Source organism: Gigantopelta aegis, chromosome 4 (genome assembly GCF_016097555.1).
Source record: "Gigantopelta aegis isolate Gae_Host chromosome 4, Gae_host_genome, whole genome shotgun sequence".
NCBI classification, from domain to species: domain Eukaryota; kingdom Metazoa; phylum Mollusca; class Gastropoda; order Neomphalida; family Peltospiridae; genus Gigantopelta; species Gigantopelta aegis.
In genome coordinates, this window is record NC_054702.1 from 54,401,425 (window position 1) to 54,426,336 (window position 24,912).

General features: G+C 33.1%; 1 protein-coding gene across 1 annotated transcript in view; it reads right to left on the bottom strand.

Annotated features, from left to right (window-relative positions):
• LOC121370761 (unconventional myosin-VI-like) overlaps positions 1–24,912 on the bottom strand; it is a 50,753-nt gene that overhangs the window by 21,953 nt on the left and 3,888 nt on the right. The window contains exons 2-9 of the mRNA XM_041496215.1: positions 14,751–14,889; positions 14,131–14,200; positions 13,451–13,524; positions 12,362–12,491; positions 11,209–11,373; positions 7,335–7,432; positions 1,911–2,075; positions 829–909 (exon numbers count right to left, since the gene is read on the bottom strand). Of these exons, the coding sequence (XP_041352149.1) occupies positions 829–909; positions 1,911–2,075; positions 7,335–7,432; positions 11,209–11,373; positions 12,362–12,491; positions 13,451–13,524; positions 14,131–14,200; positions 14,751–14,867 (900 nt within the window). The 5' untranslated portion in view covers positions 14,868–14,889. The remainder of the gene's footprint in view (positions 1–828; positions 910–1,910; positions 2,076–7,334; positions 7,433–11,208; positions 11,374–12,361; positions 12,492–13,450; positions 13,525–14,130; positions 14,201–14,750; positions 14,890–24,912) is intronic.

Here is a 24,912-nt window from a genome sequence, read left to right on the forward strand (position 1 = left end):
TAATCCCACCACCAAATAAAATATGATAAATTAATTTACATAAGTTTTATTATACCCAAGAACAAATATCATTGTAATTAAGTTACTTCACATCATGTATGACTGAAATTCAGCACCATTTCATTGAATGAAATATAGGCTGTCAGTTTTCTTCCCAATTTGAAGTTAAAAATGCTGCAATGAAACATAATAAATATAATGAAAGTATAAAATGAATCTGATCAAAACTTATGGAAAATGTTCCTGTTCCGCTAAAGCTTATGTCATTGTAGCAGTGTTTTATGTTGGTCAACATTAACTACAAATTTCAATTTGTGAATTAGAACTAAATCTGACCTTAGGTGCTTCAAATATTAAAATAATATCTTATTTAAAACTTTTATTTAATTTCAAAATTGGTGAGAAGATCACCAGATGCTAAACTTAACAAGTTACTTAATTATTGCAATATTTGTGACATTTGGTTGATACACAAATGGAACTGAACCTAAATCTAAAGTAATGCTTACAATATAATAAACATTATATGATATAACACAATATAACAATTGTAAATCTCATAACATTTTATGGCAACAAATCAAATTAAAATTTGAAATTAACCTGGTCAGAATTGCTTTCAGAAACATGTTGCCACTGATAAGTTTATTGCACATTTTATGGCATTAAAGAACAGGATAATATAATAATTGGTCTATCATACACATTAAAACTGGTCACTTCATAACAGTATCTGTATTGCTTTCAGAAACACCTGCCCAGTGATCTTTTATACACAAATAAATTCTCAAAAATGGCAGCAGAACTTCAAACATCAATGCAACTCACCTGTTGGCTTTTCCGATTCTGGTTCATTGCCTTGTCCGATTCCCGCCCACAAAAGTACTGAGTGCATCCAAACTTCAAGTACTATACACAGAAAATACAACACACAAGCTCACATGCATTTCAATGATTCCACAAACACAAAGTTAACCAGCCAATATCAAAACCTTTTTTGATTTCTTAGGTTTGAGAAAAACATGTCTATATAACCACAGTACTTAAGACAAAATAATATCTATATAACCATGATGATAGCATAACACTTACAGAAACAACTTTGAGCAAGGGACTTTTAGGGGTTAGGAGGAACATGCAACAGAAATGGACTGAAAAGGCTTTGTGCAACACAATCATGCATTATAATTATGAAATTTCTTTTACCTTTAGAATTAAAAAAATTATAATGCAATTAACCATTAAGCGAATGTTAGCATTGCCGTGTGTATATCTGTTTCTCTAGTTACCAACACAAGCAGTGCACGTCTGAATCATGCATTACTTTCTTATTATTATTGACATCAAAAACATAATAAAAATTTTTTTTTAATCAATCCATTATAAAAGAACAAAATCTGATAAAGAACCAAAGTGGGTAAGGTTACTGATTAAATAAGGTAGGAGAAAAATACTTTGATTAGTTACATACAAAATACATGTATGCATAGTAACTTTCAACCGATGATTAATTTTATGTTATAAATCAAGCATTCTATAGTTATGTACAAATACTACAAATATTACCTTTCAAAATAAAAGGATAATTAATTTTATGTTATAGTATATTCTATGAGCTATGAAATATAAAGAAACATAATATTAAATGCTTTGTAAACATATATAATTAAATGTTTTGTAAACATCTACATATATTAATTAACAAATATTATATAAACATCTGCATTAGAATTTTGTTGAGATCTGTATCATTATCAATACAACATATACTGCCAGAAACATGCTGCAATATCATTACAACATTTATCAGCATACTGTGCAGATATCAACAACCCAACTATGAAATTTTGCACATTCTTCTCGTTAACAAGTAGCAACATTAAAACTGCTGTATCAGCCAATCATCTTACCTGAAACTGGTCAGGTGACCCCAGTTTTAATTTCTGCCTCAAATCTTCTGGAGCCCCGGCACAGAGTCTGTAGAAAATGTGATAATTTCTTTCCTCCTTGGTCTGAGTGCAGATACGTGATTTTTCCAAGAGATAATGGGAAATAAATCCACCACAAACAGAATTCTGCAGAACAATGAATCAACAACATGTTAACTAACGCACATGAAATCTAACAAACATGCTCCTCATAAACAAAATCCATTATGATACAAACTTAAATACTGGCAGGTTTGATTTTTATCAGCTCTACACATACATAATTACAATCATATTTTCCCAAAAACAATTTCTGAAGAACATTCATAATTCATACATGTAAATATTAATATTATACTAACCTGTAATTTGTATACAAGTATTCCAAGCTTGGTTAATATTTCAACAAAGACTATACAAAATACTTATATACATGTATTAACACCAGGGGCCTAATTCACAAAGGTCTCTTAGGCTCTGCTAGACAACAAAGCATCCTCTTTGCAAGTCTTTTTGCATTGCACTGCGATATCGCAAAGTTGCGAGAGTTTAGTGAATTAGGTCTCAAGTTTGCAGAAAACATTTTGGAGGGGGAGTGAGTGGGACACCTACAATTAAGAAAATGTCCACGACACAAAAAATTAGCAAACAAAAATCAAATATACATGTAGTCCATTGCAAAAAAAGTACCGTGAGCAATTGCAGGGGTTGGAGTGGACATATTATAATTATTGACATTGGTAATCAAAGACTGCAAGATATGTATCATTTAAACTGGAGCTTCCATCATTTAAAAACAGGTAGGAAATAAAGTTAGGGGAGGAATACCCACCAGTTATGGTCTTTACCAAATGATTATTTTTTTTAAAACAATATGATCTATTTTAAATTAATAAATGTAAATAAAATTTTTAATAAATGTAATAATGCATTTGTAAATATCAAATGTTATAATACAGCAAATATATTGCAAGCTTTCAGTTAAAATGCATATATAAAAGTACCTCTGAAACCAACAGTGATTATGATCTTGACTTTAAAAGCTATACACAGTAAAACAACTGGTAATGATAAACTTGTATTCTTTTTCAGTTATCAACAAGGGATACATTAATATATATAGACATGTTCCCATAGATCTGATAAAGTATTATATACCATTGGTAAACCAATCATGGAACACTAGTTGTAATGGGAAATAAAGAAATATATGCCAAATTTCCTTTGAGGAGAATGTGTAGGTGTATTTTGGAGAAACAAAAACCTTCTAATAGTTGTATAGCAAACACTAATCTTTCTCTTTTTTTTAAATAGAGTAGACCTAACAGAATGGGCTGTTACTTGAGCACAGACCTGTAATGATCTGATGGATTTACAAAAAATAATTTACTTTAAAGCAAGGGCTGTAACACTGGGCTACACACACCAAACTCTGATCACGGCAAGGCATTTCAAATTCTCTCACACAAATAATATTATAATAACAGTATATATTTCTGTTAGGTTATATACACACAAAAAACAAACATTTTGTTTGTTATCTGTAGAAAACATTGTGGAACACTGAATTATAAAACACCTATGTTACTAATTATATCTTCAGTACCTAAATCAACCTTGATAATTGACCATGGCAAAGGGCAATGTTGTTGTCATTACGCAGTTTTTTTTAAATTTTCACTGTATTTATTTTACTTGGACGTTTCTATTGAATGGTAATTATGGTAATTATGTTTTCTTCATTACTTCATTGCTAAAAATCAATCATATTTTTGAAACTGAAAAAGATACTAGATCCAGAATTTTGTTTAAAGAAAAATATTTTTTCAAAGTTATCTTTGTGACAAGACTGAAAGATGATGCAAATTGCAATTATTTAGTAGCTATTGAACAGGTTGAAGTTGATTCAGAACACATAAATTGCAGAGGGATGATAGCTTTTATTTGATGGTGGTCATGTTCTAAATGCCTCCCTTTATAATACTGAGCTACACAAAAAATGTATTCTGTTGTTAATTTTGGTAAATCTATCCTGTTGTTATTTTTGGTATATCTATCCTGTTGTTGTTATTTTTGGTATATCTATCCTGTTGTTATTTTTGGTATATCTATCCTGTTGTTATTTCTTGTATACAGGGGCATAGACTGGGGGTTTCGGATGAACCCCCACCCACCCACTGAAACAAATGGTCCGCTTTCAGAACTAAAACATACAGGTTTATACCCACCCCCCCCCCAAGGCCCTGTTGTATATCAATAACCAATAAATATTTCACTCTTTCAGGATCAGCTACATGTACATACAATGTAAATCAGTTTGACAATTAAGCTTCTTTGTTTTTGCATTTCTTTTTCAAATTATTTATTCATTTCTTGTGATAAGAGTTTAATTTGTCTGTAGACCTATCTAATATTTTTAGTGTTGAAAAAAAAAAAAAAAATCAACACAAATTTCCATGGCATATTGTTTTGTAATTTTCTCAATTGTCAGGGTAGAAGTCATATCAGAAATACAATATATAGGTGACCTCAATTAATTGTATTTAAAATCAGATATTCACAGCAGATACAGATCTCTGAAAACTGAAAGTTTACAAAAAACATTTATGAGTTAGCCAAAACAATATAGACAACCCATTTCAATTTGAGAAAAGAGATTATGCAAAACTTGACTTGTGCTCACAATTTTCAAAGGCCTAAAATATCTCCACAATCTTTTCTGTTAAGTAGATTGGTTTGTTTCATTGGAATGTTGAATACTGTATTATTATTAAAAATTAAAAATGCAACAGCCAAATTAGCAAAGAGCTGGTTCTTATATACAATTAGGATTAATAAAGGTATTTGGCTATAACAAACAGAAGCATATATTAATCAGCGGTGCTTCATAATTTTCATTAAAATATAAAAGCATCTTAAAGTGACTAAAACATTCTTGTCAGTCTGAGTGGGGTCCCTGGAAATTAGCATCTTTATTTTATTTTATTTACAGTCAACAAACCCATTCAATACACCGTCTTGTGAAAGGTCAGATTACATCAACAATCAACATGGCTAGATCCACAAAATAAAATAGTTCATGTGAGTGTGTGTGTCTCTGTGCCTGTGTGTGTGTGTGTGTGTGTGTGTGTGTGTGTGTGTGTGTGTGTGTGTGTGTGTGTGTGTGTGTGTGTGTGTGTGTCTGTGTGTGTGTGTGTCTGTGTGTGTCTGTGTGTGTGTGTCTCTGTGCCTGTCTGTGTGTGTGTGTGTGTGTGTGTGTCTCTGTGCCTGTGTCTGTGTGTGTATGTGTGTCAGGGAGGGAGAGAGAGAGAGAGAGAGAGAGAGAGAGAGAGAGAGAGAGAGAGAGAAAGAGAGAGAGAGAGAGAGAGAGAGTGTGTGTGTGTATGTGTTTTAATATTAATAATATTAAATTATAATTAATATTAAAATATGAATATCAATATTAAAGAGTCTTAACATTTTGCTTGTGTGTATATGTAATCACTCTAGTATGTCTACAAATGCATGACATAACAATTGGACCTGTGATTATCACACACGAGCTCCAGTATTAATTATCTGATCAAGGTGAAGAGTATTATTTTTAGAACAGAGGTTAAAATGTGATTATGTAAACAGAAACTTTTGAGAAACACTTGTAATTGAAGAAAAGAGAAAGTCATTATTCCAGCACCAATAACAAGTTCTAGATCTATCAAAGGGCTACATAATAGCACCATATATAGTAAAGCTATAATATACAAATAAAGATATAGCTATTCTATAGAATATGTTGGCTACACATCCAAAACACAGAATGTTTGTTAACAGTGGCCATGTGTTGAAGAAACTTCCACTGTATACAATTTCGGCAAACTAAGTTCAAATTAACATTAGTTCCCCATTTTTGTTTCAATGAACTGTTCCAAAACAAGCCAAAATTTGAAACACATTTTGTTTCTTTTTGACTTAATCCTATGAGATATTCAAAATTCAATAGGACCAAAATTGGCTCCGTCTGCTACCGATCAAATTTGGGCTGCTGGTGCTATCTTGCACTTGCCAGCATGGGCAGTCCCTTCTCCTACCCACCCCAACCCTTTTTCTGTCCTGTACATAGGAGCAGGCCCAGGATGGCACCTGTGCCCACGACAGGCATATGCTACAACAGCTTGTTCTGAATATGCACATAAAACCCTATGACCTGATCTGAGCTGATCTGACCTGACCTACAATGCAGATGAAGATAAAGGAGCTAAAATAATTTGCATTTAAAGCTGCTCAGGACCATAGAAAACTTATTCATTAGATAAAAAAAAACACCCAGGGAAAGTGCCCTTTTTTTCTAGATGGAGACACTGGCATTGCCAGGATTTTATATTGGGAGAGGGGCTACCCACACATGAGACATGTTATGGGTCAACAGGAAAATATAAAAGGTGGGGATGAAAAAAACCCTGTTTGATTGAAAAGCCATTGCCGCCATGCCTCCTCCCTCTGGCTATGCCAGTAGCATGAGACAACCCTGCTTAACATTGTCTCGTCTTTTTCCTGCTATCCCACCCATTATTTTCAGCCAGATACTGGTACTGCCCTGTTGTTGGATAAAAAAAACCCCTAGGTTTTATAACAGCAGTGGTTGCCAAATCAGCAATATATTATTACATTAATCAAACATATATTGTAATCTATAGCAATGGCCACAAGTCTTACATAGGTTAAAACAGATACGAGATATTAATAGAAAGTGTTATGTCTATACATGTATATCGATATAGATATATATGTTCACAGCAGGTCTATTTGACTTACCAAGACCCCTCCCCCCTGGAATAAAGCATAAATGTGAACAATATATACATGATGCCATATAACACAACCATGTATTTTCAAATAATTGTCTTACAATAGTTAACAAAATAAAAACATACATTTTAATACAATGCTAAAAAATCCAGAAACAAAGTCTACACACGAAATAAAGGTTAAAAAAAAAAAGTAACTATCAACATGAAACAAATCTAAATAAATCACAGAAATTGTCTCTAAACTTTAGTGATATTAATTACTAGTAGCCCTTGATCTTTAATTTTGAACTAAACATTTATATACATTTTTTCTTCTGCAAGCATGAACGCAAAAACCTTGAAAAAACATCTGCCTTCAAAATAAAATAGGCGGATGGTTTTTAAATGTCCAACATAATCAGCTGGTAAAAAGAAAACACACATGCAAAATACAACTTCCAAGATCAATATATGTATGTATATATACATGCATAAATACCTAGTCACCTAATTTACAATAACCAAATGATGCAAATAATATATCCACACTTCTGCACACTACAAAGCCAATCAATAACTTCTCCCAATATACCTTTGAAAATTCAGCTCATATATTACTATATAATTCGTCCACACATACCTTGTTATCAAAATGTATCTCCACAAACTTTCCGAATCGACTGCTGTTGTTGTTTCGGACAGTCTTGGCATTTCCAAAAGCTTCCAGCAAGGGGTTTGCTAAAGGAAAAGCATATATAATAAGTGTTAAAAGACTATATAATAATACCAAATAAAATTAATACCAGCATTTCATTAGCAGGTGACTTAAGAAGAAAGGTGAAATAGCTTGCAGTCTGAAAGTGGGTAAATCATTAAGAAATTGCTAAAGCTATAGCAGTAAGTATCAAATTACTGATGTACATAACAGACTTCTGAAAGTATTGTCTAAAAGCCATAAAATATTTTTTTGTGTTTCAAATACTGAAGTTCTACAAATTCCACATTTCAATGAACATTAAACACAGGCACTTGACACAGATTAGTATACATGAATTTGAATGAATAAAATTCAAAATTTGTTGTATATCGGTAAATTTGATATATTTGCGCAATATTTTGCTCATACTCTCTTCATACATGACAAATTTATTGCCACTTAACGTGTATTGACATATACCAAAAATTTCTATCCCTACTATATAAAAGATACAAGGTACGTCACTCGCCATTTTGGTGCGATTTTCTTATTTCTCAAATATCAATTTTTTACGAAATAATCGACTACATGCTAAAACCCTGTATAGCCGAAGACGCAAAATATCAAAGAAGATCGTGTTGTATACTTACACATTTTTTTTTCACTTTATTTTTTCTGCAATCAAATTAAATAATGGACATGATACCTTGAAACATTCTGTCGAGCACGGAAGTTGTGGAAGTTATGCGTCAAAATTCGGCAAAATCATTTCATTGGTTGATGAAACTTTTTAGAAAACAAAGACGAATATAGCATTTAACACGTGTATTTGTTTATAAACATGTTCGACACATGGCCATCATATTAACATATATTCGTCTTTGTTTTGTAAAAGTTTGTTAAGTTATTGACCAATAAGATGAGCTGGAACCTTCTGTCCGAATTTTTACCCTTAACTACAACAACTTCCATGCTCGACAGAATGTTTTTAGGTATCGTGTCCATTATTTAATTTGATTGCAGAAAAAATAAAGTGAACGAAAAATGTGTAAGTATACAACACGATCTTCTTTGATATTTTGCGTCTTCTGCTATACAGGGTTTTAGCATGTAGTCGATTATTTTGTAAAAAAAAAAGATATTTGAGAAATAAGAAAATTGCACCAATATGGCAAGTGATGTACCTTGTATCTTTTATATAGTAGGGGGTCGAAATTTTTGGTATATGTCAATACATTTTAAGTGGCAATAAATTTGTCATGTATGAAGAGAGTATAAGCAAAATATTGGGGAAATATATCAAGTTTACCAATATACAACAAATGAATTTTATTCATGTATGCCTATAGGCCTACTAATCTGTGTCAAGTGCCTGTGACATTAAATCAGCAAATTAGTAAATAGATAAATTTTAATAATAAATAAAAACAATTCTTGTTTGAATCAGTTTCTAATATAACAGTATATATTTCTTTTACAAAGATCTGTTTATACTCAAAATATCCATTTATGCACATTACATCTTAAAAGTTAACATCTGTTAAAAGATAAATCATAGATGATACCAAATCATATTGTAAACATGACAGTTTAAAAAATAATAAAAGCTCAAAAGACCCTTCAATCTTAGAACTCACTGTAATAGTTACATACACACAAACAAGCATACACAAACACCAACACACATAAAAAGCCTTAGTTATATGCATCTTAGATTTAGAAACCAAACAACAGTGCAATATGACAAGCCCCTCAGCCAGTAATTCCAAAGATGTGATGGAAAAAAGCGAATTTAAAAAAGTCAATTTCTTTCCTTTTTTATGAAATTACAAGGTTTTTAAAATATCTTTTGATCCTGGCAAGGTGTCTGGTTTTATTTCTTCTGGCTATGGCTGGAGTGTAAGTCATAACATGCATGAATGTTTGAGTTATTAAGATATAAATGCCCTCCCAGTTGAAAGGCAAATTAAGATATAAATGCCCTCCCTCCCAGTTGAAAGGCAAAGTAAGATATAAATGCCCTTCCTCCCAGATGAAAAGCAAATTAAGATATAAATGCCCTCCCTCCCAGTTGAAAGGCAAATTAAGATATAAATGCCCTCCCTCCCAGTTGAAAGGCAAATTAAGATATAAATGTCCTCCCTCCCAGTTGAAAGGCAAATTAAGATATAAATGCCCTCCCTCCCAGTTGAAAGGCAAATTAAGATATAAATGTCCTCCCTCCCAGTTGAAAGGCAAATTAAGATATAAATGTCCTCCCTCCCAGTTGAAAGGCAAATTAAGATATAAATGTCCTTTCTCCCAGTTGAAAAGCAAATTAAGATATAAATGTCCTCCCTCCCAGTTGAAAAGCAAATTAAGATATAAATGTCCTTTCTCCCAGTTGCTGAGATCTTCAATGCATGTGTATCAATCTCTTGTACACATGTAAGCAAACTGGAAAACAATTATTTTAACCCATTAGTATTAAATCACTTGGTACTGTTAAAAGTCTTGATGCATTCTGTAATATAATACCAGCGTTAACAAATATGGGATGCAGAATGAATGAATGTTTAACGACACACCAGCACAAAAATACACATCGGCTATTGGGTTGTCAGGAAAGGCAAGCAAATATGGGATGCATGCAATCAAGGCTTAAGCGGTGCAAGACACTTTCATTGGGTAGCATGGTGCAAAATGTGCACATCAATGACACTCAATACAGACACCTCACTGTGGAGAACATAGAATCATTCATAAACTAAACTAATTAGAGATATTAAATCCATAAGATAGATGTTATTTCCAAAGTGACGTAGTCAAAAAATAAAGTTACTATTTAAAGAATATTCTATACTATAAGCACTGAGGATATATATAGAAAAGAAACTTAAAATATATTAAAATTAGATGGAAAAATGTTAACATAAGATAGATGTTATTTCCAAAGTGACATAGTCAAAAAATAAATTACTATTTAAAGAATATTCTATATTATAAGCACTGAGGATACATATAGAAAAGAAACTAAAAATATATTAAAATTAGATGGAAATTTTTTAACAAACATTAATTAAAAGAAGGATTGTCATTTTTGTTATTCAAGCCTTTATCACAGAAATATTTGTCCAATGTTGAAATTTGATCAGAAGCTAGTGTTGATGTCAAACATACTGCAAATATGACATAAGGTCAATGTGCTACTCTACTCAATAAGCAGGAAGTGTTTTGATATGCACACATTAGTTGGTGAATATTGGTTGACACAGGGAATAACTTATTAACACATGGAGTAAATAGCTTGGACAGGGAATAACTGACAGTGAAGTGGAAATTAATCTCAACCAGCAACCCAGAGAAAAGAGAAAAACATTTATTTATTAATCATCGGCTATTGGATGTTAAACATTTGGACATATAGTCTTGGAGAGGAAACCTACTACATTTTTCCATTAGTTGCAAGGGATCAGGATAGCACATCCCATGGCCTTTGTTATACCAGTCATGGTGTACTGGCTGGAACAAGAAATAGCCCTGACAGAGATCGATCCCAGACTGACCATGCATCAAGCGAGCAATTTACCACTGGGCTACATCCTGCCCGCTGTTCCTGAGAGAGTTAGGAACAAAAACTAATGACAGAACAGTAAAAACAAGTTTAAAAAGCAGAATATGATCATCTAAAACCAGAATCGAAAGCACACAGCCCATGGTGTCTGTATTAACGAGTCACCCATGCGCACACTCCGTTGAACAGTTATCCCAGGCAGGTGTAAGGAAAGGAGCATGCGTTAAACAACAACATTAGACTGGTTCACATGCTGTAGCTTACACTCCAGGATACGCTGCTCAATGGGACCAGCATGGGTCCCCCAACATTCAGTCAGATATTTCAAAATGTATTTAGTCGACTCTGTTTTCCCGGCTCCTGATTCCCCACTGACAATAATGGACTGGCTCACTTTCGTCACTTTCATGTCTCTGTATGCTTTGTCAGCTGCGAAAAAAAAAAATATATATATTAGTAGGATATTAATATTAATACACAGAAAATACAATTAACAAAATAATACGAATTAAAATGTATAAATAAGACTACTATTAAGAGTATCATAATTTTCACAAGTGTATTTACAACTCTTCTTGGTAAACCCTCTCCTACAAATGTACATAAAAATGTTGATTTTTTTATCACTTTTTGGTTTTTAAAAAAAAGAAAGAAATGTTTTATTTAACAACGTACTCAACATATTTTATTTACGGTTATATGGCGTCAGACATATGGTTAAGGACCACACAGAGTTTTGAGAGGAAACCCGCTGTCGCCACTACATGCGCTACTCTTTCTGATTAGCAGTAAGGGATCTTTTATTTGCGCTTCCTACAGGCAGGATAGCACAAACCATGGCCTTTGTTGAACCAGTTATGGAACACTGGTCGGTGCAAGTGGTTTACACCTACCCATTGAGCCTTGTGGAGCACTCACTCAGGGTTTGGAGTCGGTATCTGGATTAAAAATCCCATGCCTCGACTGGGATCCGAACCCAGTACCTACCAGCCGGTAGACCGATGGCCTAACCACGACGACCGGTTTTTTTTGTTTTTAACTAAGGATATACTGACATTAATCCTCTACACCCTACAGTTTATAAGCATTGCAAATATGTTGCTAACTGTACCAGTCTCAATGGTGTGGTGGTTAAGCCGTTGGACATAAGGCTAGTAGATACTGGGTTCACAGCCTGGTATCGGCTCTCACCCAGAATGAGTTTTAATGACTCAGTGAGTAGGTGTAAGACTACTACACCGACTTCTTTCTCATTAACCACTAACCATTAACAACTAACCCACTGTCCTGTACAGACAGCCCAGATAGCTGAGGTGTGTGCCCAGGATAGCTTGCTTGAACCGTAATGAGAACAAAAATAATTTCAAATGGAATGCTAACTGTGAAAAGGCATAAATGTTGTGTGTTAGATTTTTACCAATGGCAAAGACATGTGGCGGCACTGTTCCCAGGGACTTTCCTCTGTATTTCTGAATGGTGCTGGGGGTGTACAGGTCAGGGATCTCATAGTAAGGGTTGATGGCTATCAAGATGTTGGCAGTGTACGTCTGAAATCATGAGAAAAAATAAATAAAATGAAAGTCTAATTAATGAAAGTTTAGTTATTACATATCATAACACACATTATAAATAATTGCCAAAGAGACGGGATACACATAAAGTCTTAAAAGCTAAATATTTGACAAATATAAAAAAGATTTAAACCTGAAGAAGTACAAGAAAACCAATATTTAAGCATTATAAGGATCTTTTACATCCACTCAGTGGCATAGCGTGGGCGGGGCCACCGGGGTAGTTGCCACGAGCACAAAATTCTGGACTGATGGAAGGGACTCGGGGAGTGCTAACGGTCCACTGGTTAGGGGGCCCTGGGTAGTGGCAACTCACGCTATGCCACTGCATCCACTTTCTGGTGAACAAGATGGCACATACATGCTTTTGATATATATGTATATCATTTACATAACAGTGGTATTGGCACCTTTACTGCAAGTAATAACATTCATCAACTTACTTTATTTCATAAAGTATCCTGCTGATCAAAGACAAACATAATAACTTTATTTTTTGTAGTTTATTTAGTCTTAACGGACATAAAGTTAAGTGCTTACATAAAATTAAAAACACCAATGACATAATAATAAATGAGTATTTATTAAATGTGGACAACAGGATATCAAGTCACGATTCTGTCTGCTCAGATCAATAAATACACCCCCTAGAATCAAGCCTTGTACCACATACATGTATACAGGAAGCTTTGATGCTAATGGACAATACTGATGTTCCCATCAGGAATGTCAGATTACTGCACAGACAAATTAATAATCAGCCATTTGGATCAATATAATTCACCTGAACACCAAACAACTGCCATAACGAACTAAATAATGTTTCACGATACAAAAGAAATCACACAGTATCACCTGCACTCATTTTCACTAGACGATCAATGAAAAGCAGTTATTTCTGTTGCCATGGTAACCAGGTAGATGTGTGTACTCACATAAATCTGGTTCTTCATGTATCTGATTCTGATGTTGTTCAGCAAAGTGGCTTCGTTCAAGTACATAAGAGCACCTGTCGGAAGAAACCAGAGGAATATTGATGGGCAGTCTCGGCACAATGTGTAGTCATCAGATAAAATTAACACATCTATATTTACAACATTAATTCAATTTCAAATTGTTTTATATATATTTATTACAATTTTCAAAAATAAATTTAAAAATTAAATATTTAACATAAAGAAGATAATACCTGGAATTTAACTGTACAGTCGAGCCTTCTTTGAAGAACACTGTATAAATACCACATATATTTATGTGGGCATTTCAGGTATATTCAGTCTGGGCACAAACACATATAGCTTACCTCTGTATAAAGGTTATCTGCTTAAAAGACCATATTTTGCATGTATATTCCACTGTAAAAATTCTCAAGCAACATTCAAGGCAATAATAATATTTATAATAATATAAATTAATGTGCCCAAACTTGATCAGTTGCAATGAACTGTAACAAGAATATATTCATACAGCTAAAAACTTCAGTCTTACATTTAAGCATGTGACACAAATACTATTGTTTTGATTCATCTACTAGATTACTACTATCATAACAGCATCAGTTATCAAATTTAAATGAAACATCTGTCCAAGATGGAACACAGTGTTGTGTACTTACAGTTGTCGTCACAATCTTTGTTGTCATATTCTTCAGCCGGAAATGTTCGGTCATAAATGGCATTGATCGTCTGAAACATATATAAAATATTAAATACATATAAATTTATATAGCCAGAGGCAGATCTAGTGGGGGTAGGGGTCAGGGGCCCGCCCCAGCCCCCTAAATTTTGACAGTTATAATTTTATTATATATCAATTTTCATTTTTTTATGATTCCCTCCAAACCTCCCCCAAAGTTCTACTGGCATTCCGCCTCATGTCATTGTGCCCCCCTAAATGGATTTTGCTGTAACACCTAATACAAAAATATTACAATGTGTGGTTTTTACATTTAAAACAGTTAATTTGCATATTAGATATAATTTATTGGTGTTTTACCGTATAGCATTAATAATATCAGTATAGAACATCAACTCTCTAAACTGGACACCCCTTAAACTAGACTTTTTACTTGGTCAATTGGGTATCCAGTTTAGAGGGCTTTCACTATAATTTCAATAAAAAGCAAGCAATTATTTCACATTCTCCCTGGCAATAACCTAACAAACTGAAAGCTGCTTCACAGATTATATGTATATGTTATAAAACTGATATCCTAAAAATGTAATATTTCCTCACAGTGTTTGGGGCATCAAAGGGCTGGATGGTTATGGAGTCTGAGCCGATGTCCACAATCCGCCCAAGCTTGAAGCCATCGATGGGATGTGGGACCCACACCTTCTTCCCACCATCCATGATGGAGGCTTAGATGATCAACCTAAAAAATCAGAGAGAGAGAGAAACATAAGTATGGTGCCAGATAAAGAAAGAAAAAAATCAGTATGGAAGGAAGGAAATGGATTTAGCGACACACTCAACACATTTTATTTACGGCTATATGGCATCGAACATATGGTTATGGACTACATAGATATTGAGAGAGGAAACCCGCTGCAACCACTTCATGGGCTATTCTTTTCAATTAGCAGCAAGGGTTCTTTTATATGCACGATCCCAGAGACAGGATAGTACATACCACGGCCTTTGTTACATCAGTTGTGTAGCACTGGCTGGAATGAGAAATAGTTCAATGGGCCCACCAATGGGAATCGATCCTAGATCAATCATGCGCTTTACCACTGGGCTACGTTTCCTCCCCCACAATCAGTATAGTGCTAGATAAAAAGCAGGCTTCGGAGAATTGAATGATTCCATACATCACTGATTATCAAAATTCATGCCTTTGGAAAAAGACATTTTCAAAATGCATCTGCAATCATCGACATACCATTAATAGTATTAAAATGGTTTGACATAAATTGATGGTCTCTTTTCAAAATTCACCTGCAATCATCAACACAATAATATTACAATGGTTTGACAGAAATTGATGGGACTCTTTTTGTATTATTTTAAATGGGGAACAAAATTATCAACAAATTTTCATTTTTACAAATTTTCCCATGACCCAACTTAAAATTCCACCATCATCCAGACCCGAAATAAAAATATAACTTTAGCAAATTTTATAACTTTATAGGATTTTCATGACCCAATTATGATCTCTGATGCATTACAACTAAGATATTTCAGGCAACACTGGGTTTTTTTATAACCCATTGTATTAATGTAAATGAAGTCCTAATGTTCAAACAGAAAAAAGGGTTACACAAACTAGACTTGTACAAAGGATGGGTGAACAAAATGCTAATTTATGCATATTTCAGAGACCTGATTATAATAAATACATGCAATAAAGATTTCACTGCTCTGTCACACATATCACACTTCTCTATTATAATGGCACATTGTAAAAACGCTATTTCCCATGTTCTACAGTTTAGAGCACCTGCACTGTTTAATAAATTCATACATTATCATTTGTTCTGTATAAAACTTATACAACTCACGTTGGAATGGCATTATTGCCTTCCTTCTCTTCTCACTTGGCTAAATAATTCATGAACTGACTTCACTAATTCCATGGCTTAAGCTTATGTATAGCAAGATACACTGTAATAATCTCTCCACGCGTGTACATGTACAAAGTTAATTTATTCATATGTAACATGCACAGCTAGTTTGAAGGTTACTTTTGAAAACAAACAAGAAGGCATGCAAACAAGATATTGATTGAAGGGCATTCTTGATTAATGAAGAAACCAAGATTCCCTTTCAACACATGCACCCAGAACAAGAATGTTTTTAATTTAGCAGTCTTTTCCACATTGCTACAGAGATATTACAAGCAGCATCTGTTTGCATTCCTTGCTGTGGTGGTTACATTGTAGTTGTCTCAATATTGAGTTGACAAACAGAGAAACAAAACAGCAGAGAGAAAACCTTCGCCAAGTCATCTCCATCACCATGGACAATGCTGTATGTGGGAAGCAAACACTGGAACAACACAGTCACAATCTGTTGCTAAGAAACTACAAATGTATCACTTTTCAAAGACATAGAGCAGGGTCCACAATATGCTACATGTAGATTTGGGTATACATGAGGAACTTTTGTTTTGTTCTAACTTCATCACCACAAATAAAATGTGTTGAGTGCATCGTTAAATAAAACATTTCTTTCTTTCATCACCACAAAAATAAGATAAAACAAACTAGCATTTAAGAATTGGTATATAATAAGTCTATAAAGCATTTGATATATACTGTATATTTTTTTAACACTCCAAGGTTTCATGGGGGGTTTTTCTTCCTTAAAATAACAAAGTAGGATCCTATAGGTAAAAATGTACTCTACTGGCATTAGCTTGGTTCAAATCCTCAAAGTGGAATTTGATTTTTCTTTTACATAAATATAAAAATTACTGTTTCATGTACAAATACAACGTAGTGGCATACAATTTTATATATGTGGTTTGCTTAGTAACTAGAATATTGACGAGCATATATTTAGACATTTTAGTATTCATGGCAGTTATTAACTTGTTCATGAAACCGCATCACATCTTGGCTTTATTTGATCGGCTGAATACTTTCTAGACACTCAAGGTTAACTACTTGTAGATATTATATGCATAGCAGTATTCTGAAAAATCAATCTATTAAACAATTTGCTGTAGGTGCTATATGGGCACACGTGGTGTTAATAATCGTACAAGTCAACTGTTGTAATAAAATGTAGAGTTGTATAGATACACAAGACACGAAACCATTGACTTGTCACAAGTGTAAAAAATTCACTAGCTTTCATAAAATATGCATGTTGTGAGTATCTACCATGTAAACATGAACACTTTTACAGTACTCTACATATACACACATGTACATACCTGTAATAATAATATCTACAGGGTTTTCAAGATAGAATACTTTAATTAGTATCTACAGCTGTAACCAGATTCTTATTTGTCATAGCCACCCTACACATTTTCAAATAGCCAACAAACTGATGTAGGGAATTGTACTGTTTTATATATAATTGTAAATTATTTATGTCTATATTTTTAAAAACCCATTGATATAGTTGTATAAATTATATTTAATTCCTTTGCTTATTTTATGGACCAATATTAATTTAACTATGTCAGAAAATGTATTCAACCTAATAAAATAGGCTTATTGAACTTGTATACTTTATATTATATAACCCTACTTTGTGAATTGTATTGCACTAGTTATATTAACAATTGTATTTTATGAAGTAATATTACTTAATATTGTATAATTGTATTGTTACAATGTATATTAAGTTTGTAGGTTTAAACAATGGTAATCACGAACTAAGTAATAATTGGTAATATTGTTATATATCCTATTTTGTATTGTATACATTATAGTTTTTTAACTATGTAATCACAATAATGTATTGTTATATATATAACTATTTTGTTACAATTTACATGTAATATTGCAACAAACAATGTGAATCACGATAATGAAGTAATATATACTGGTAATTTATGTAATATTTTGCACTATGTGAAATGTATTGTTATATATTAACTTGTATTTTATGTAATGCACTAAGTTGCACCAAATAAAACAATGGTAATTTGCATATATGTAATATTGTGAATTATATTGTTACAACGTATACATGCACTAAGTTGTAACAAATGTTAAAATATGGTTTGCACTATGTGAACATGTATTGTAATATATATTAATCCTGTTTTTTACAATGTATACATGCACTAAGTTGCACCAAAGGTTAAAACAATGGTAATCACGATAATGAAGTAATATATACTGGTAATATTGTATATAACCCTATTTTGTTACAATGTATACATGCACTAAGTTGCACCAAAGGTTAAAACAATGGTAATCACGATAATGAAGTAATATATACTGGTAATATTGTATATAATCCTATTTTGTTACAATGTATACATGCGCCAAGTTGCAACAAACAATGGTAATCACGATAATGAAGTAATATATACTGGTAATATTGTATATAATCCTAGTTTGTTACTATGTATACATGCACTAAGTTGCACCAAAGGTTAAAACAATGGTAATCACGATAATGAAGTAATATATACTGGTAATATTGTATATAATCCTATTTTGTTACAACGTATACATGCACTAAGTTGCAACAAAGGTTAAAACAATGGTAATGACAATAATGAAGTAACATATACTGGTAATATTGAATATAATCCTATTTTGTTACAATGTATACATGCACTAAGTTGCACCAAAGGTTAAAACAATGGTAATCACGATAATGAAGGAAAATGGCTGGAATCAATAAACCACCTGCTGAAATACATGTATACTTAGACATGTATAATGCTTAAAAGGTTTATTGTTATTTTCTTTGTATCAGTGGTTGTACATTGTAGGTCTAATATGTTTATTTATTACCCACCTGGTGAACATCTGGGTGTCATACAAATTTCATATACACCTGGTGATGTGTATTAGTTGCAACTTGCAATTTGACGTAAGTTTGATAAATGATGCCATGTTCACTGGTCTAAGCTGTGTGTATTCGTATGTCTAGTTGAGTTATGGGAGTAATTGTCAAATTTTACTTTATTTGTGGGTGGGTAATAAATAAAATAATAAATATCATACTTGTTTTCACTAATAATATTTTTACAAAACTTGTTAACTTTCCAAGGTGTCTGACCTCACTTTTGTTCAGTCAGATACTAACACAGGAACTTCACTTGTTTCATAACAATTATATCTAGTGAAAAAGAGAGTGGTATGTTCTATATTTATCTGCAGTGGTACATTTAACTGTACATGGTACATGTTCTAATGATCAATTATAATCGAACATCGATCAGTTTTGCTCTATTAATGTGAGGCTTATAATTATTAAATTCCATAATCGATTGTGTGGGAAAATGTCAACTGTAATTGTTCCTCATGTTTACATGATGGAAATGATAGAAAGTGAACACAACAATAAGTGCATGACTCTTATAATTGAAATCATTTTTGTGTTCATATAATTTTAAACGATTGTGTAATTGAAAGTTGATTGGATGGTGCCAACTGATTATAACCGATGATCAATAATTGTTTAAAATGAATGCCACAGATACACATGACTTCACTTAAGTGGCATCTATAATGATACGGGGCGGGCATAGTCTGGTGGTAAAGCACTGCTTGATGCATGGTCGGTTTTGGATCAATCCCCGCCAGCAGGCCCATTTGGGCTATTTCTTGTTCCAGCCAATGCACCACGACTGGTATGGCTGTGGTATGTGCTATCCTGTCTGTGGAATGGTGCATATAAAACATCCCTTGCTGCATTAGGATAAATGTAATGGGTTTCCTCTGTGGACTACATGTCAGAATTGCCAAATGTTTGACATCCAATAGCTGATGATTAATTAATCAATGTGCTCCAGTGGTGTCATTAAACAAATCAAACTTCTTCTTCTTCTATAATGACATGTAAATGTATTAGGTGATTATACTAAATTTCTGAAGCTAAATAATGGCATCACAACAGGCGCTGTCCAGGAAATTATGCAACAGGGGGTCTAAATGGTGGCAAGATAAGTTGTTAGTGTTGAATTGAGTCATGCTCCCACATAATTTTTTTTTTTTTTTAAATTAAATTGCTTTGAGCATGGGAGTTTTAATTCCTGAAACCCCTTTTCTGTACACATGCCTGCATATCCAGTAAACCAGAAAAATTAAAACAAAAATCATTCTAAGGTACTGAAAAAAAAGGCCAAACACATAACACTGCAGAACAATGTAAAACATCCAGGAAACTACATGTATGTTAAACAGTAACCTGACAATGTTAAACAATGTCCAAGAATGAAAACACCATAAACCAAGTATAGTAACAGTAAACATGTACAACAAAATGTAAATGTTTACATTGTATTTCAAAAGCCTACTGTACACCTCTCCAGGTATGAAAGGTTGTATTTTCAGTAATCTTTTTGTTATATTATAGCATACATGTAGTTATTCTATAAGAGCATTTGACAGGACAATGGACATTAACATAACATGTGTATGTATATATATATGTGTATGTATATATATATGTGTATGTATATATATATATATATATATATATATATATATATATACACAGCTTTAGATCTCACTACTTAAGGCGCAACAGGGTTTTTTGTCAGTTTGAGTGCAGTGAGGTCTTATTAGTACAATTATAAGCCTACGAGACAGGAGCAGGGGAGCAACTGCCCCTCAGTTCTGGAGAAAATCCTCAAATTCGGGCTAAAACAATTTAAAAAAAAAAAAATTCAGGCAAAATGAGATGGCCTGAACACTTTTCACCACGTATTTTCATTATTCTACCAAACAGTATGAGTTGTAACCCATGTAAACATGCATGGTGATTCGTTGGCAACCCTATATATAGCTGCTTGGCAGTGATGCTTATATGAATAAACGTTGTAATCTCGATTTGGGCACTTTTGTTTAATTCAGGCAATAATCAGCCTGCTTCCCTACAAAAATGGGAGCCAGTACGCCTACGAGTACAATGTTATTAACTGCTATTGAGAAGTTGCACATGAACTTTCAAAAATGTAGTTCAAGTTGTTTTAACCAGTACATAATGTGGTCACACGTGGCTTACCGTCAACTGAATTATGTTGTGAACATGACGGCACACTGCACATCACTATTACTTTGACGTGGCAAAAAGGCTCAGTCCATGACGTCTTTCCAACAGAAACATGATACGGTTAATTAAATTAAAGCTCAACATTTAAACTGGTTTTGAGTTCAAATGTTTTCAGGTTAGTATTTTTGCACCTACATGTAATTTGGATGCTATTATTTTGGGGAACAATATTTATTGCCTTATCTTTGGTACAGGGGTGGAATTTAACTCAGTCGGTGTACAATCAAATCTCCTCATTCTTTGGCTTTCTCCTCGTCCCAACCAGTCCTCTATGACTGGTATATCAAAGGTTGTGGTATGTGCTGTCCTGTCTGTGTGAAACTGAATATAAACGATCCCTTGCTGCTAACATGGAAAAATCTAGTGGATTTCCTCAATTTAAAATCCCTAATGCCACACACATGAAAACTATTTTTATTTTTTTATTTATAAATTAATTTCATTATGGTAGTCTCTTTGTGCAGTGCAATGAGGAACAGGATATACTGGTAGCTCACTGGTAGAACAACTCCACATGGTGCAGTAGGTCACCAACTGATCCACCTCAATACACACATTATGCTACTTCTCATTTCAAACTGACTCATAGCTGACCTATATATATATTTATATTTATATATATACTAGGCTATAAGATTACGTGTAAAAAATAACCATTATGTTTCACATCCAATAGCTGATGATTAATAAATTAATGTTCTCTAGTGGTATTGTTAAACAAAACAAACGTTTAACTTTATATATAGGGTTTCACTGAGGTACTTAATGATATTGTAGAAAATGTTTTTATATATACACTTATTGGTTATTGATTTAAATAATATATAATGACCTGGTCACCACAGCCATGACATACAATGAAATAAGCACTATCAAAATTGACTGCTCTGTATCATATACTTTATCCTGAAAATAATAATTGCAAGCACAAGCACTGTAAATAAGTTTTATTTCAAAAAGACATTTAATTTATTTTAAACCTAATGTTTTAAGATGTGTAAGAAACAGAATACTATATTAATTTTGTGCCTATTCAACACAATTTATCTTACAGCTCATTATTTCAAAATTTATCCAACATCCAACTCTCTTTTCCTCATTAAATATGTTTTGAAACAACTTACAAGATAAATGGTATCAAACAATGGTATCATATGTTATTCTCTATTTATTCGTAGATAGTAAGAACATTTAAAATACAGTGCCAGCTTCAACACATTTTGAAGAATATATATATATATATATATATATATATATATATATATATATATATATATATATATAGATATATATATAGATATATAGATATATATATATATATATATATATATATAGGGCTCGAACATAGAATTTGTCTCCCATGGCAATAATAATAAAAACAATTCTGTGGATGAAATGGCCCATCAACGGCAATTTTAAACTTGCCTATGGCTTCTTTGTTTTTAAAGTGACCTTTGCAACAAATAAACAGGACTGAAAGGTTATTTTGCTGTATTCAGACAGTTAACATGTACAAATGTTAAATAAACCAAGTGTATACATGTTGCCATCATTGAGGAGCTTTACCGAGGGCACCTTTATGCCATCGGTGATGCTCCCAACCTACGGCAATTTATATTTCCATTATTAAATTCAAGCCCTGAGGTGTATCTATGCAGAGAGAAAAAAAAATCCAGTTTGCCCTATGACAGCTCCTCAACTCTTCTAGTTGTTAGTGTATAAAGAACACAATAAAACAATAAATATATTCATAAATAATTTTGACGCTTAAATTTTTCCATACTTTCTATTTCAGTCAAATGTGGCAATCAAAATGTGATTACTTAATAAAACTTTAGACATTTTAAAAATATTTCCTTAATGTGCCATCTATAATAATTATTAAAATTGTTACCAAACTGAGCTGAGGTGATGGTGTGCATGCATGGTTTGGTTGTGTGTGGGAGGGTTAATAATACTGTGTGTAACACACAACATTGTGATAATGAAACATATACTCTTCAAAAAAAGTAGGGGAATCTGAAATATTAAAACATACGTTTTGACAACAGACATCCTAGTAAAGAACATTCAGGTCTGTTTATCAACACACCGAAACACATTCCATAGTTTGCACATGCATCATGCACTTTCCCTGTACATGTGCATGGGGTGTCATTCTCAATTTTGACAATTTCCAGGAAGGTCGATTAATCACTGTGGAACATTATTTCTGTCAATCTTTTTCATTCTGTTGATCATACAGTTCTTATTGTTTTATTTTTATTCATTTTTATTGTTTGAATTTGCGATTTACTGATAAAAAAACGTCAACTTTCAAATTTCACTTCTGACCCCAATCATCCTTCAAGATCTTTGGTGGTCATAAAACCTACTGTAATACTGAACTACCGGTTGTAATGTTTGCGCAATTAATTCACTATTATCATATAACCATTCCCCACAGCTAATATACCTTACAATTTTGGTAATTGTAAATTATTATTAGAGTTCCCTTACTTTTTTTTATCAAAGGCTATGGTTGCTGCTAATTGATACATGTATATACAGTAAGTGTATGACAGCAGTAGCAGTACCTTTTTGTGGACAAAGTGTTGATGATTACCAAAATATGAAACACCTGAATCAATGAGTCAACACAGGATCATCAATCCGATAAAATAGGATAATCCATCTCACTTGAGGCAAGTGTTGCTACCTGTGCTACCACTGTGTGCTACCACTGTGTGCTACCACTGTGTGCTACCACTGTGCTACCACTGTGCTACCACTGTGTGCTACCACTGTGCTACCACTGTGCTACCAGTGCTACCAGTGTGCTACCACTGTGCTACCACTGTGCTATGTCTGTGCTATGTCTGTGCTACCACTGTGCTACCACTGTGCTACGTCCTGTCCCCAGGTGACAATGTGACATAGAAATAGGTATTACGTAAACAGCGACAGTCAATGACTGTTATAATTGATGTGTCTGCTTTAATTATCCTTAGGCATGTCAGAGTTGTATACAGAGTTCAACCCATTGTTAATCTCAACACCGATTGTGAACTGAATATGAATCTGAAGAAATTATTTCAAAATACATTTACCAAATGGCTCAGTTAAAAAGTAGCAATTAATGAACTGCCATTTGGTGTCTAACATATGGTAATTTCAAAATTTGGCTTCTCCTGGTGATACATACACAAGATGTTTTTATATACACATTCTTGTAGACAGACTCAGGATTCGAAACTCACCAAAAAATATGGTGGCCCCAAAAATAATAATACATGTTGGCAAATTATTGTAAGCAAACTACGAGCAAGATTTTAATTTGGAATACAAATATTAATAGTGTCATGTGTTATAGCCCTAAAGAAGATAATATTATTTTGGGCGACTAACGCCATTAATTTTTTAATATTTAAGTCACCCATACAGTACTAGTACATATATCACATGTGTCCTTTAATATACCATTCATGGGACATTGGCTGGAACTGGAAAAAAACTTTAATCCACTGATGGGGTTTGATCCTGTGATTCATCACACCTAAGGCAAGCACTTTATTACATATAGTCGTTGGGTGGGTTACTATATGTGTATATATAGTCAGTCTTACACACTGTAGTAATATTAAGAAATAAAATATGGCCTGCTTTTTTAAAAATAGCAATTCCAAAAAAATATGTCATGCTTAGAAAAATTATGGCCTGC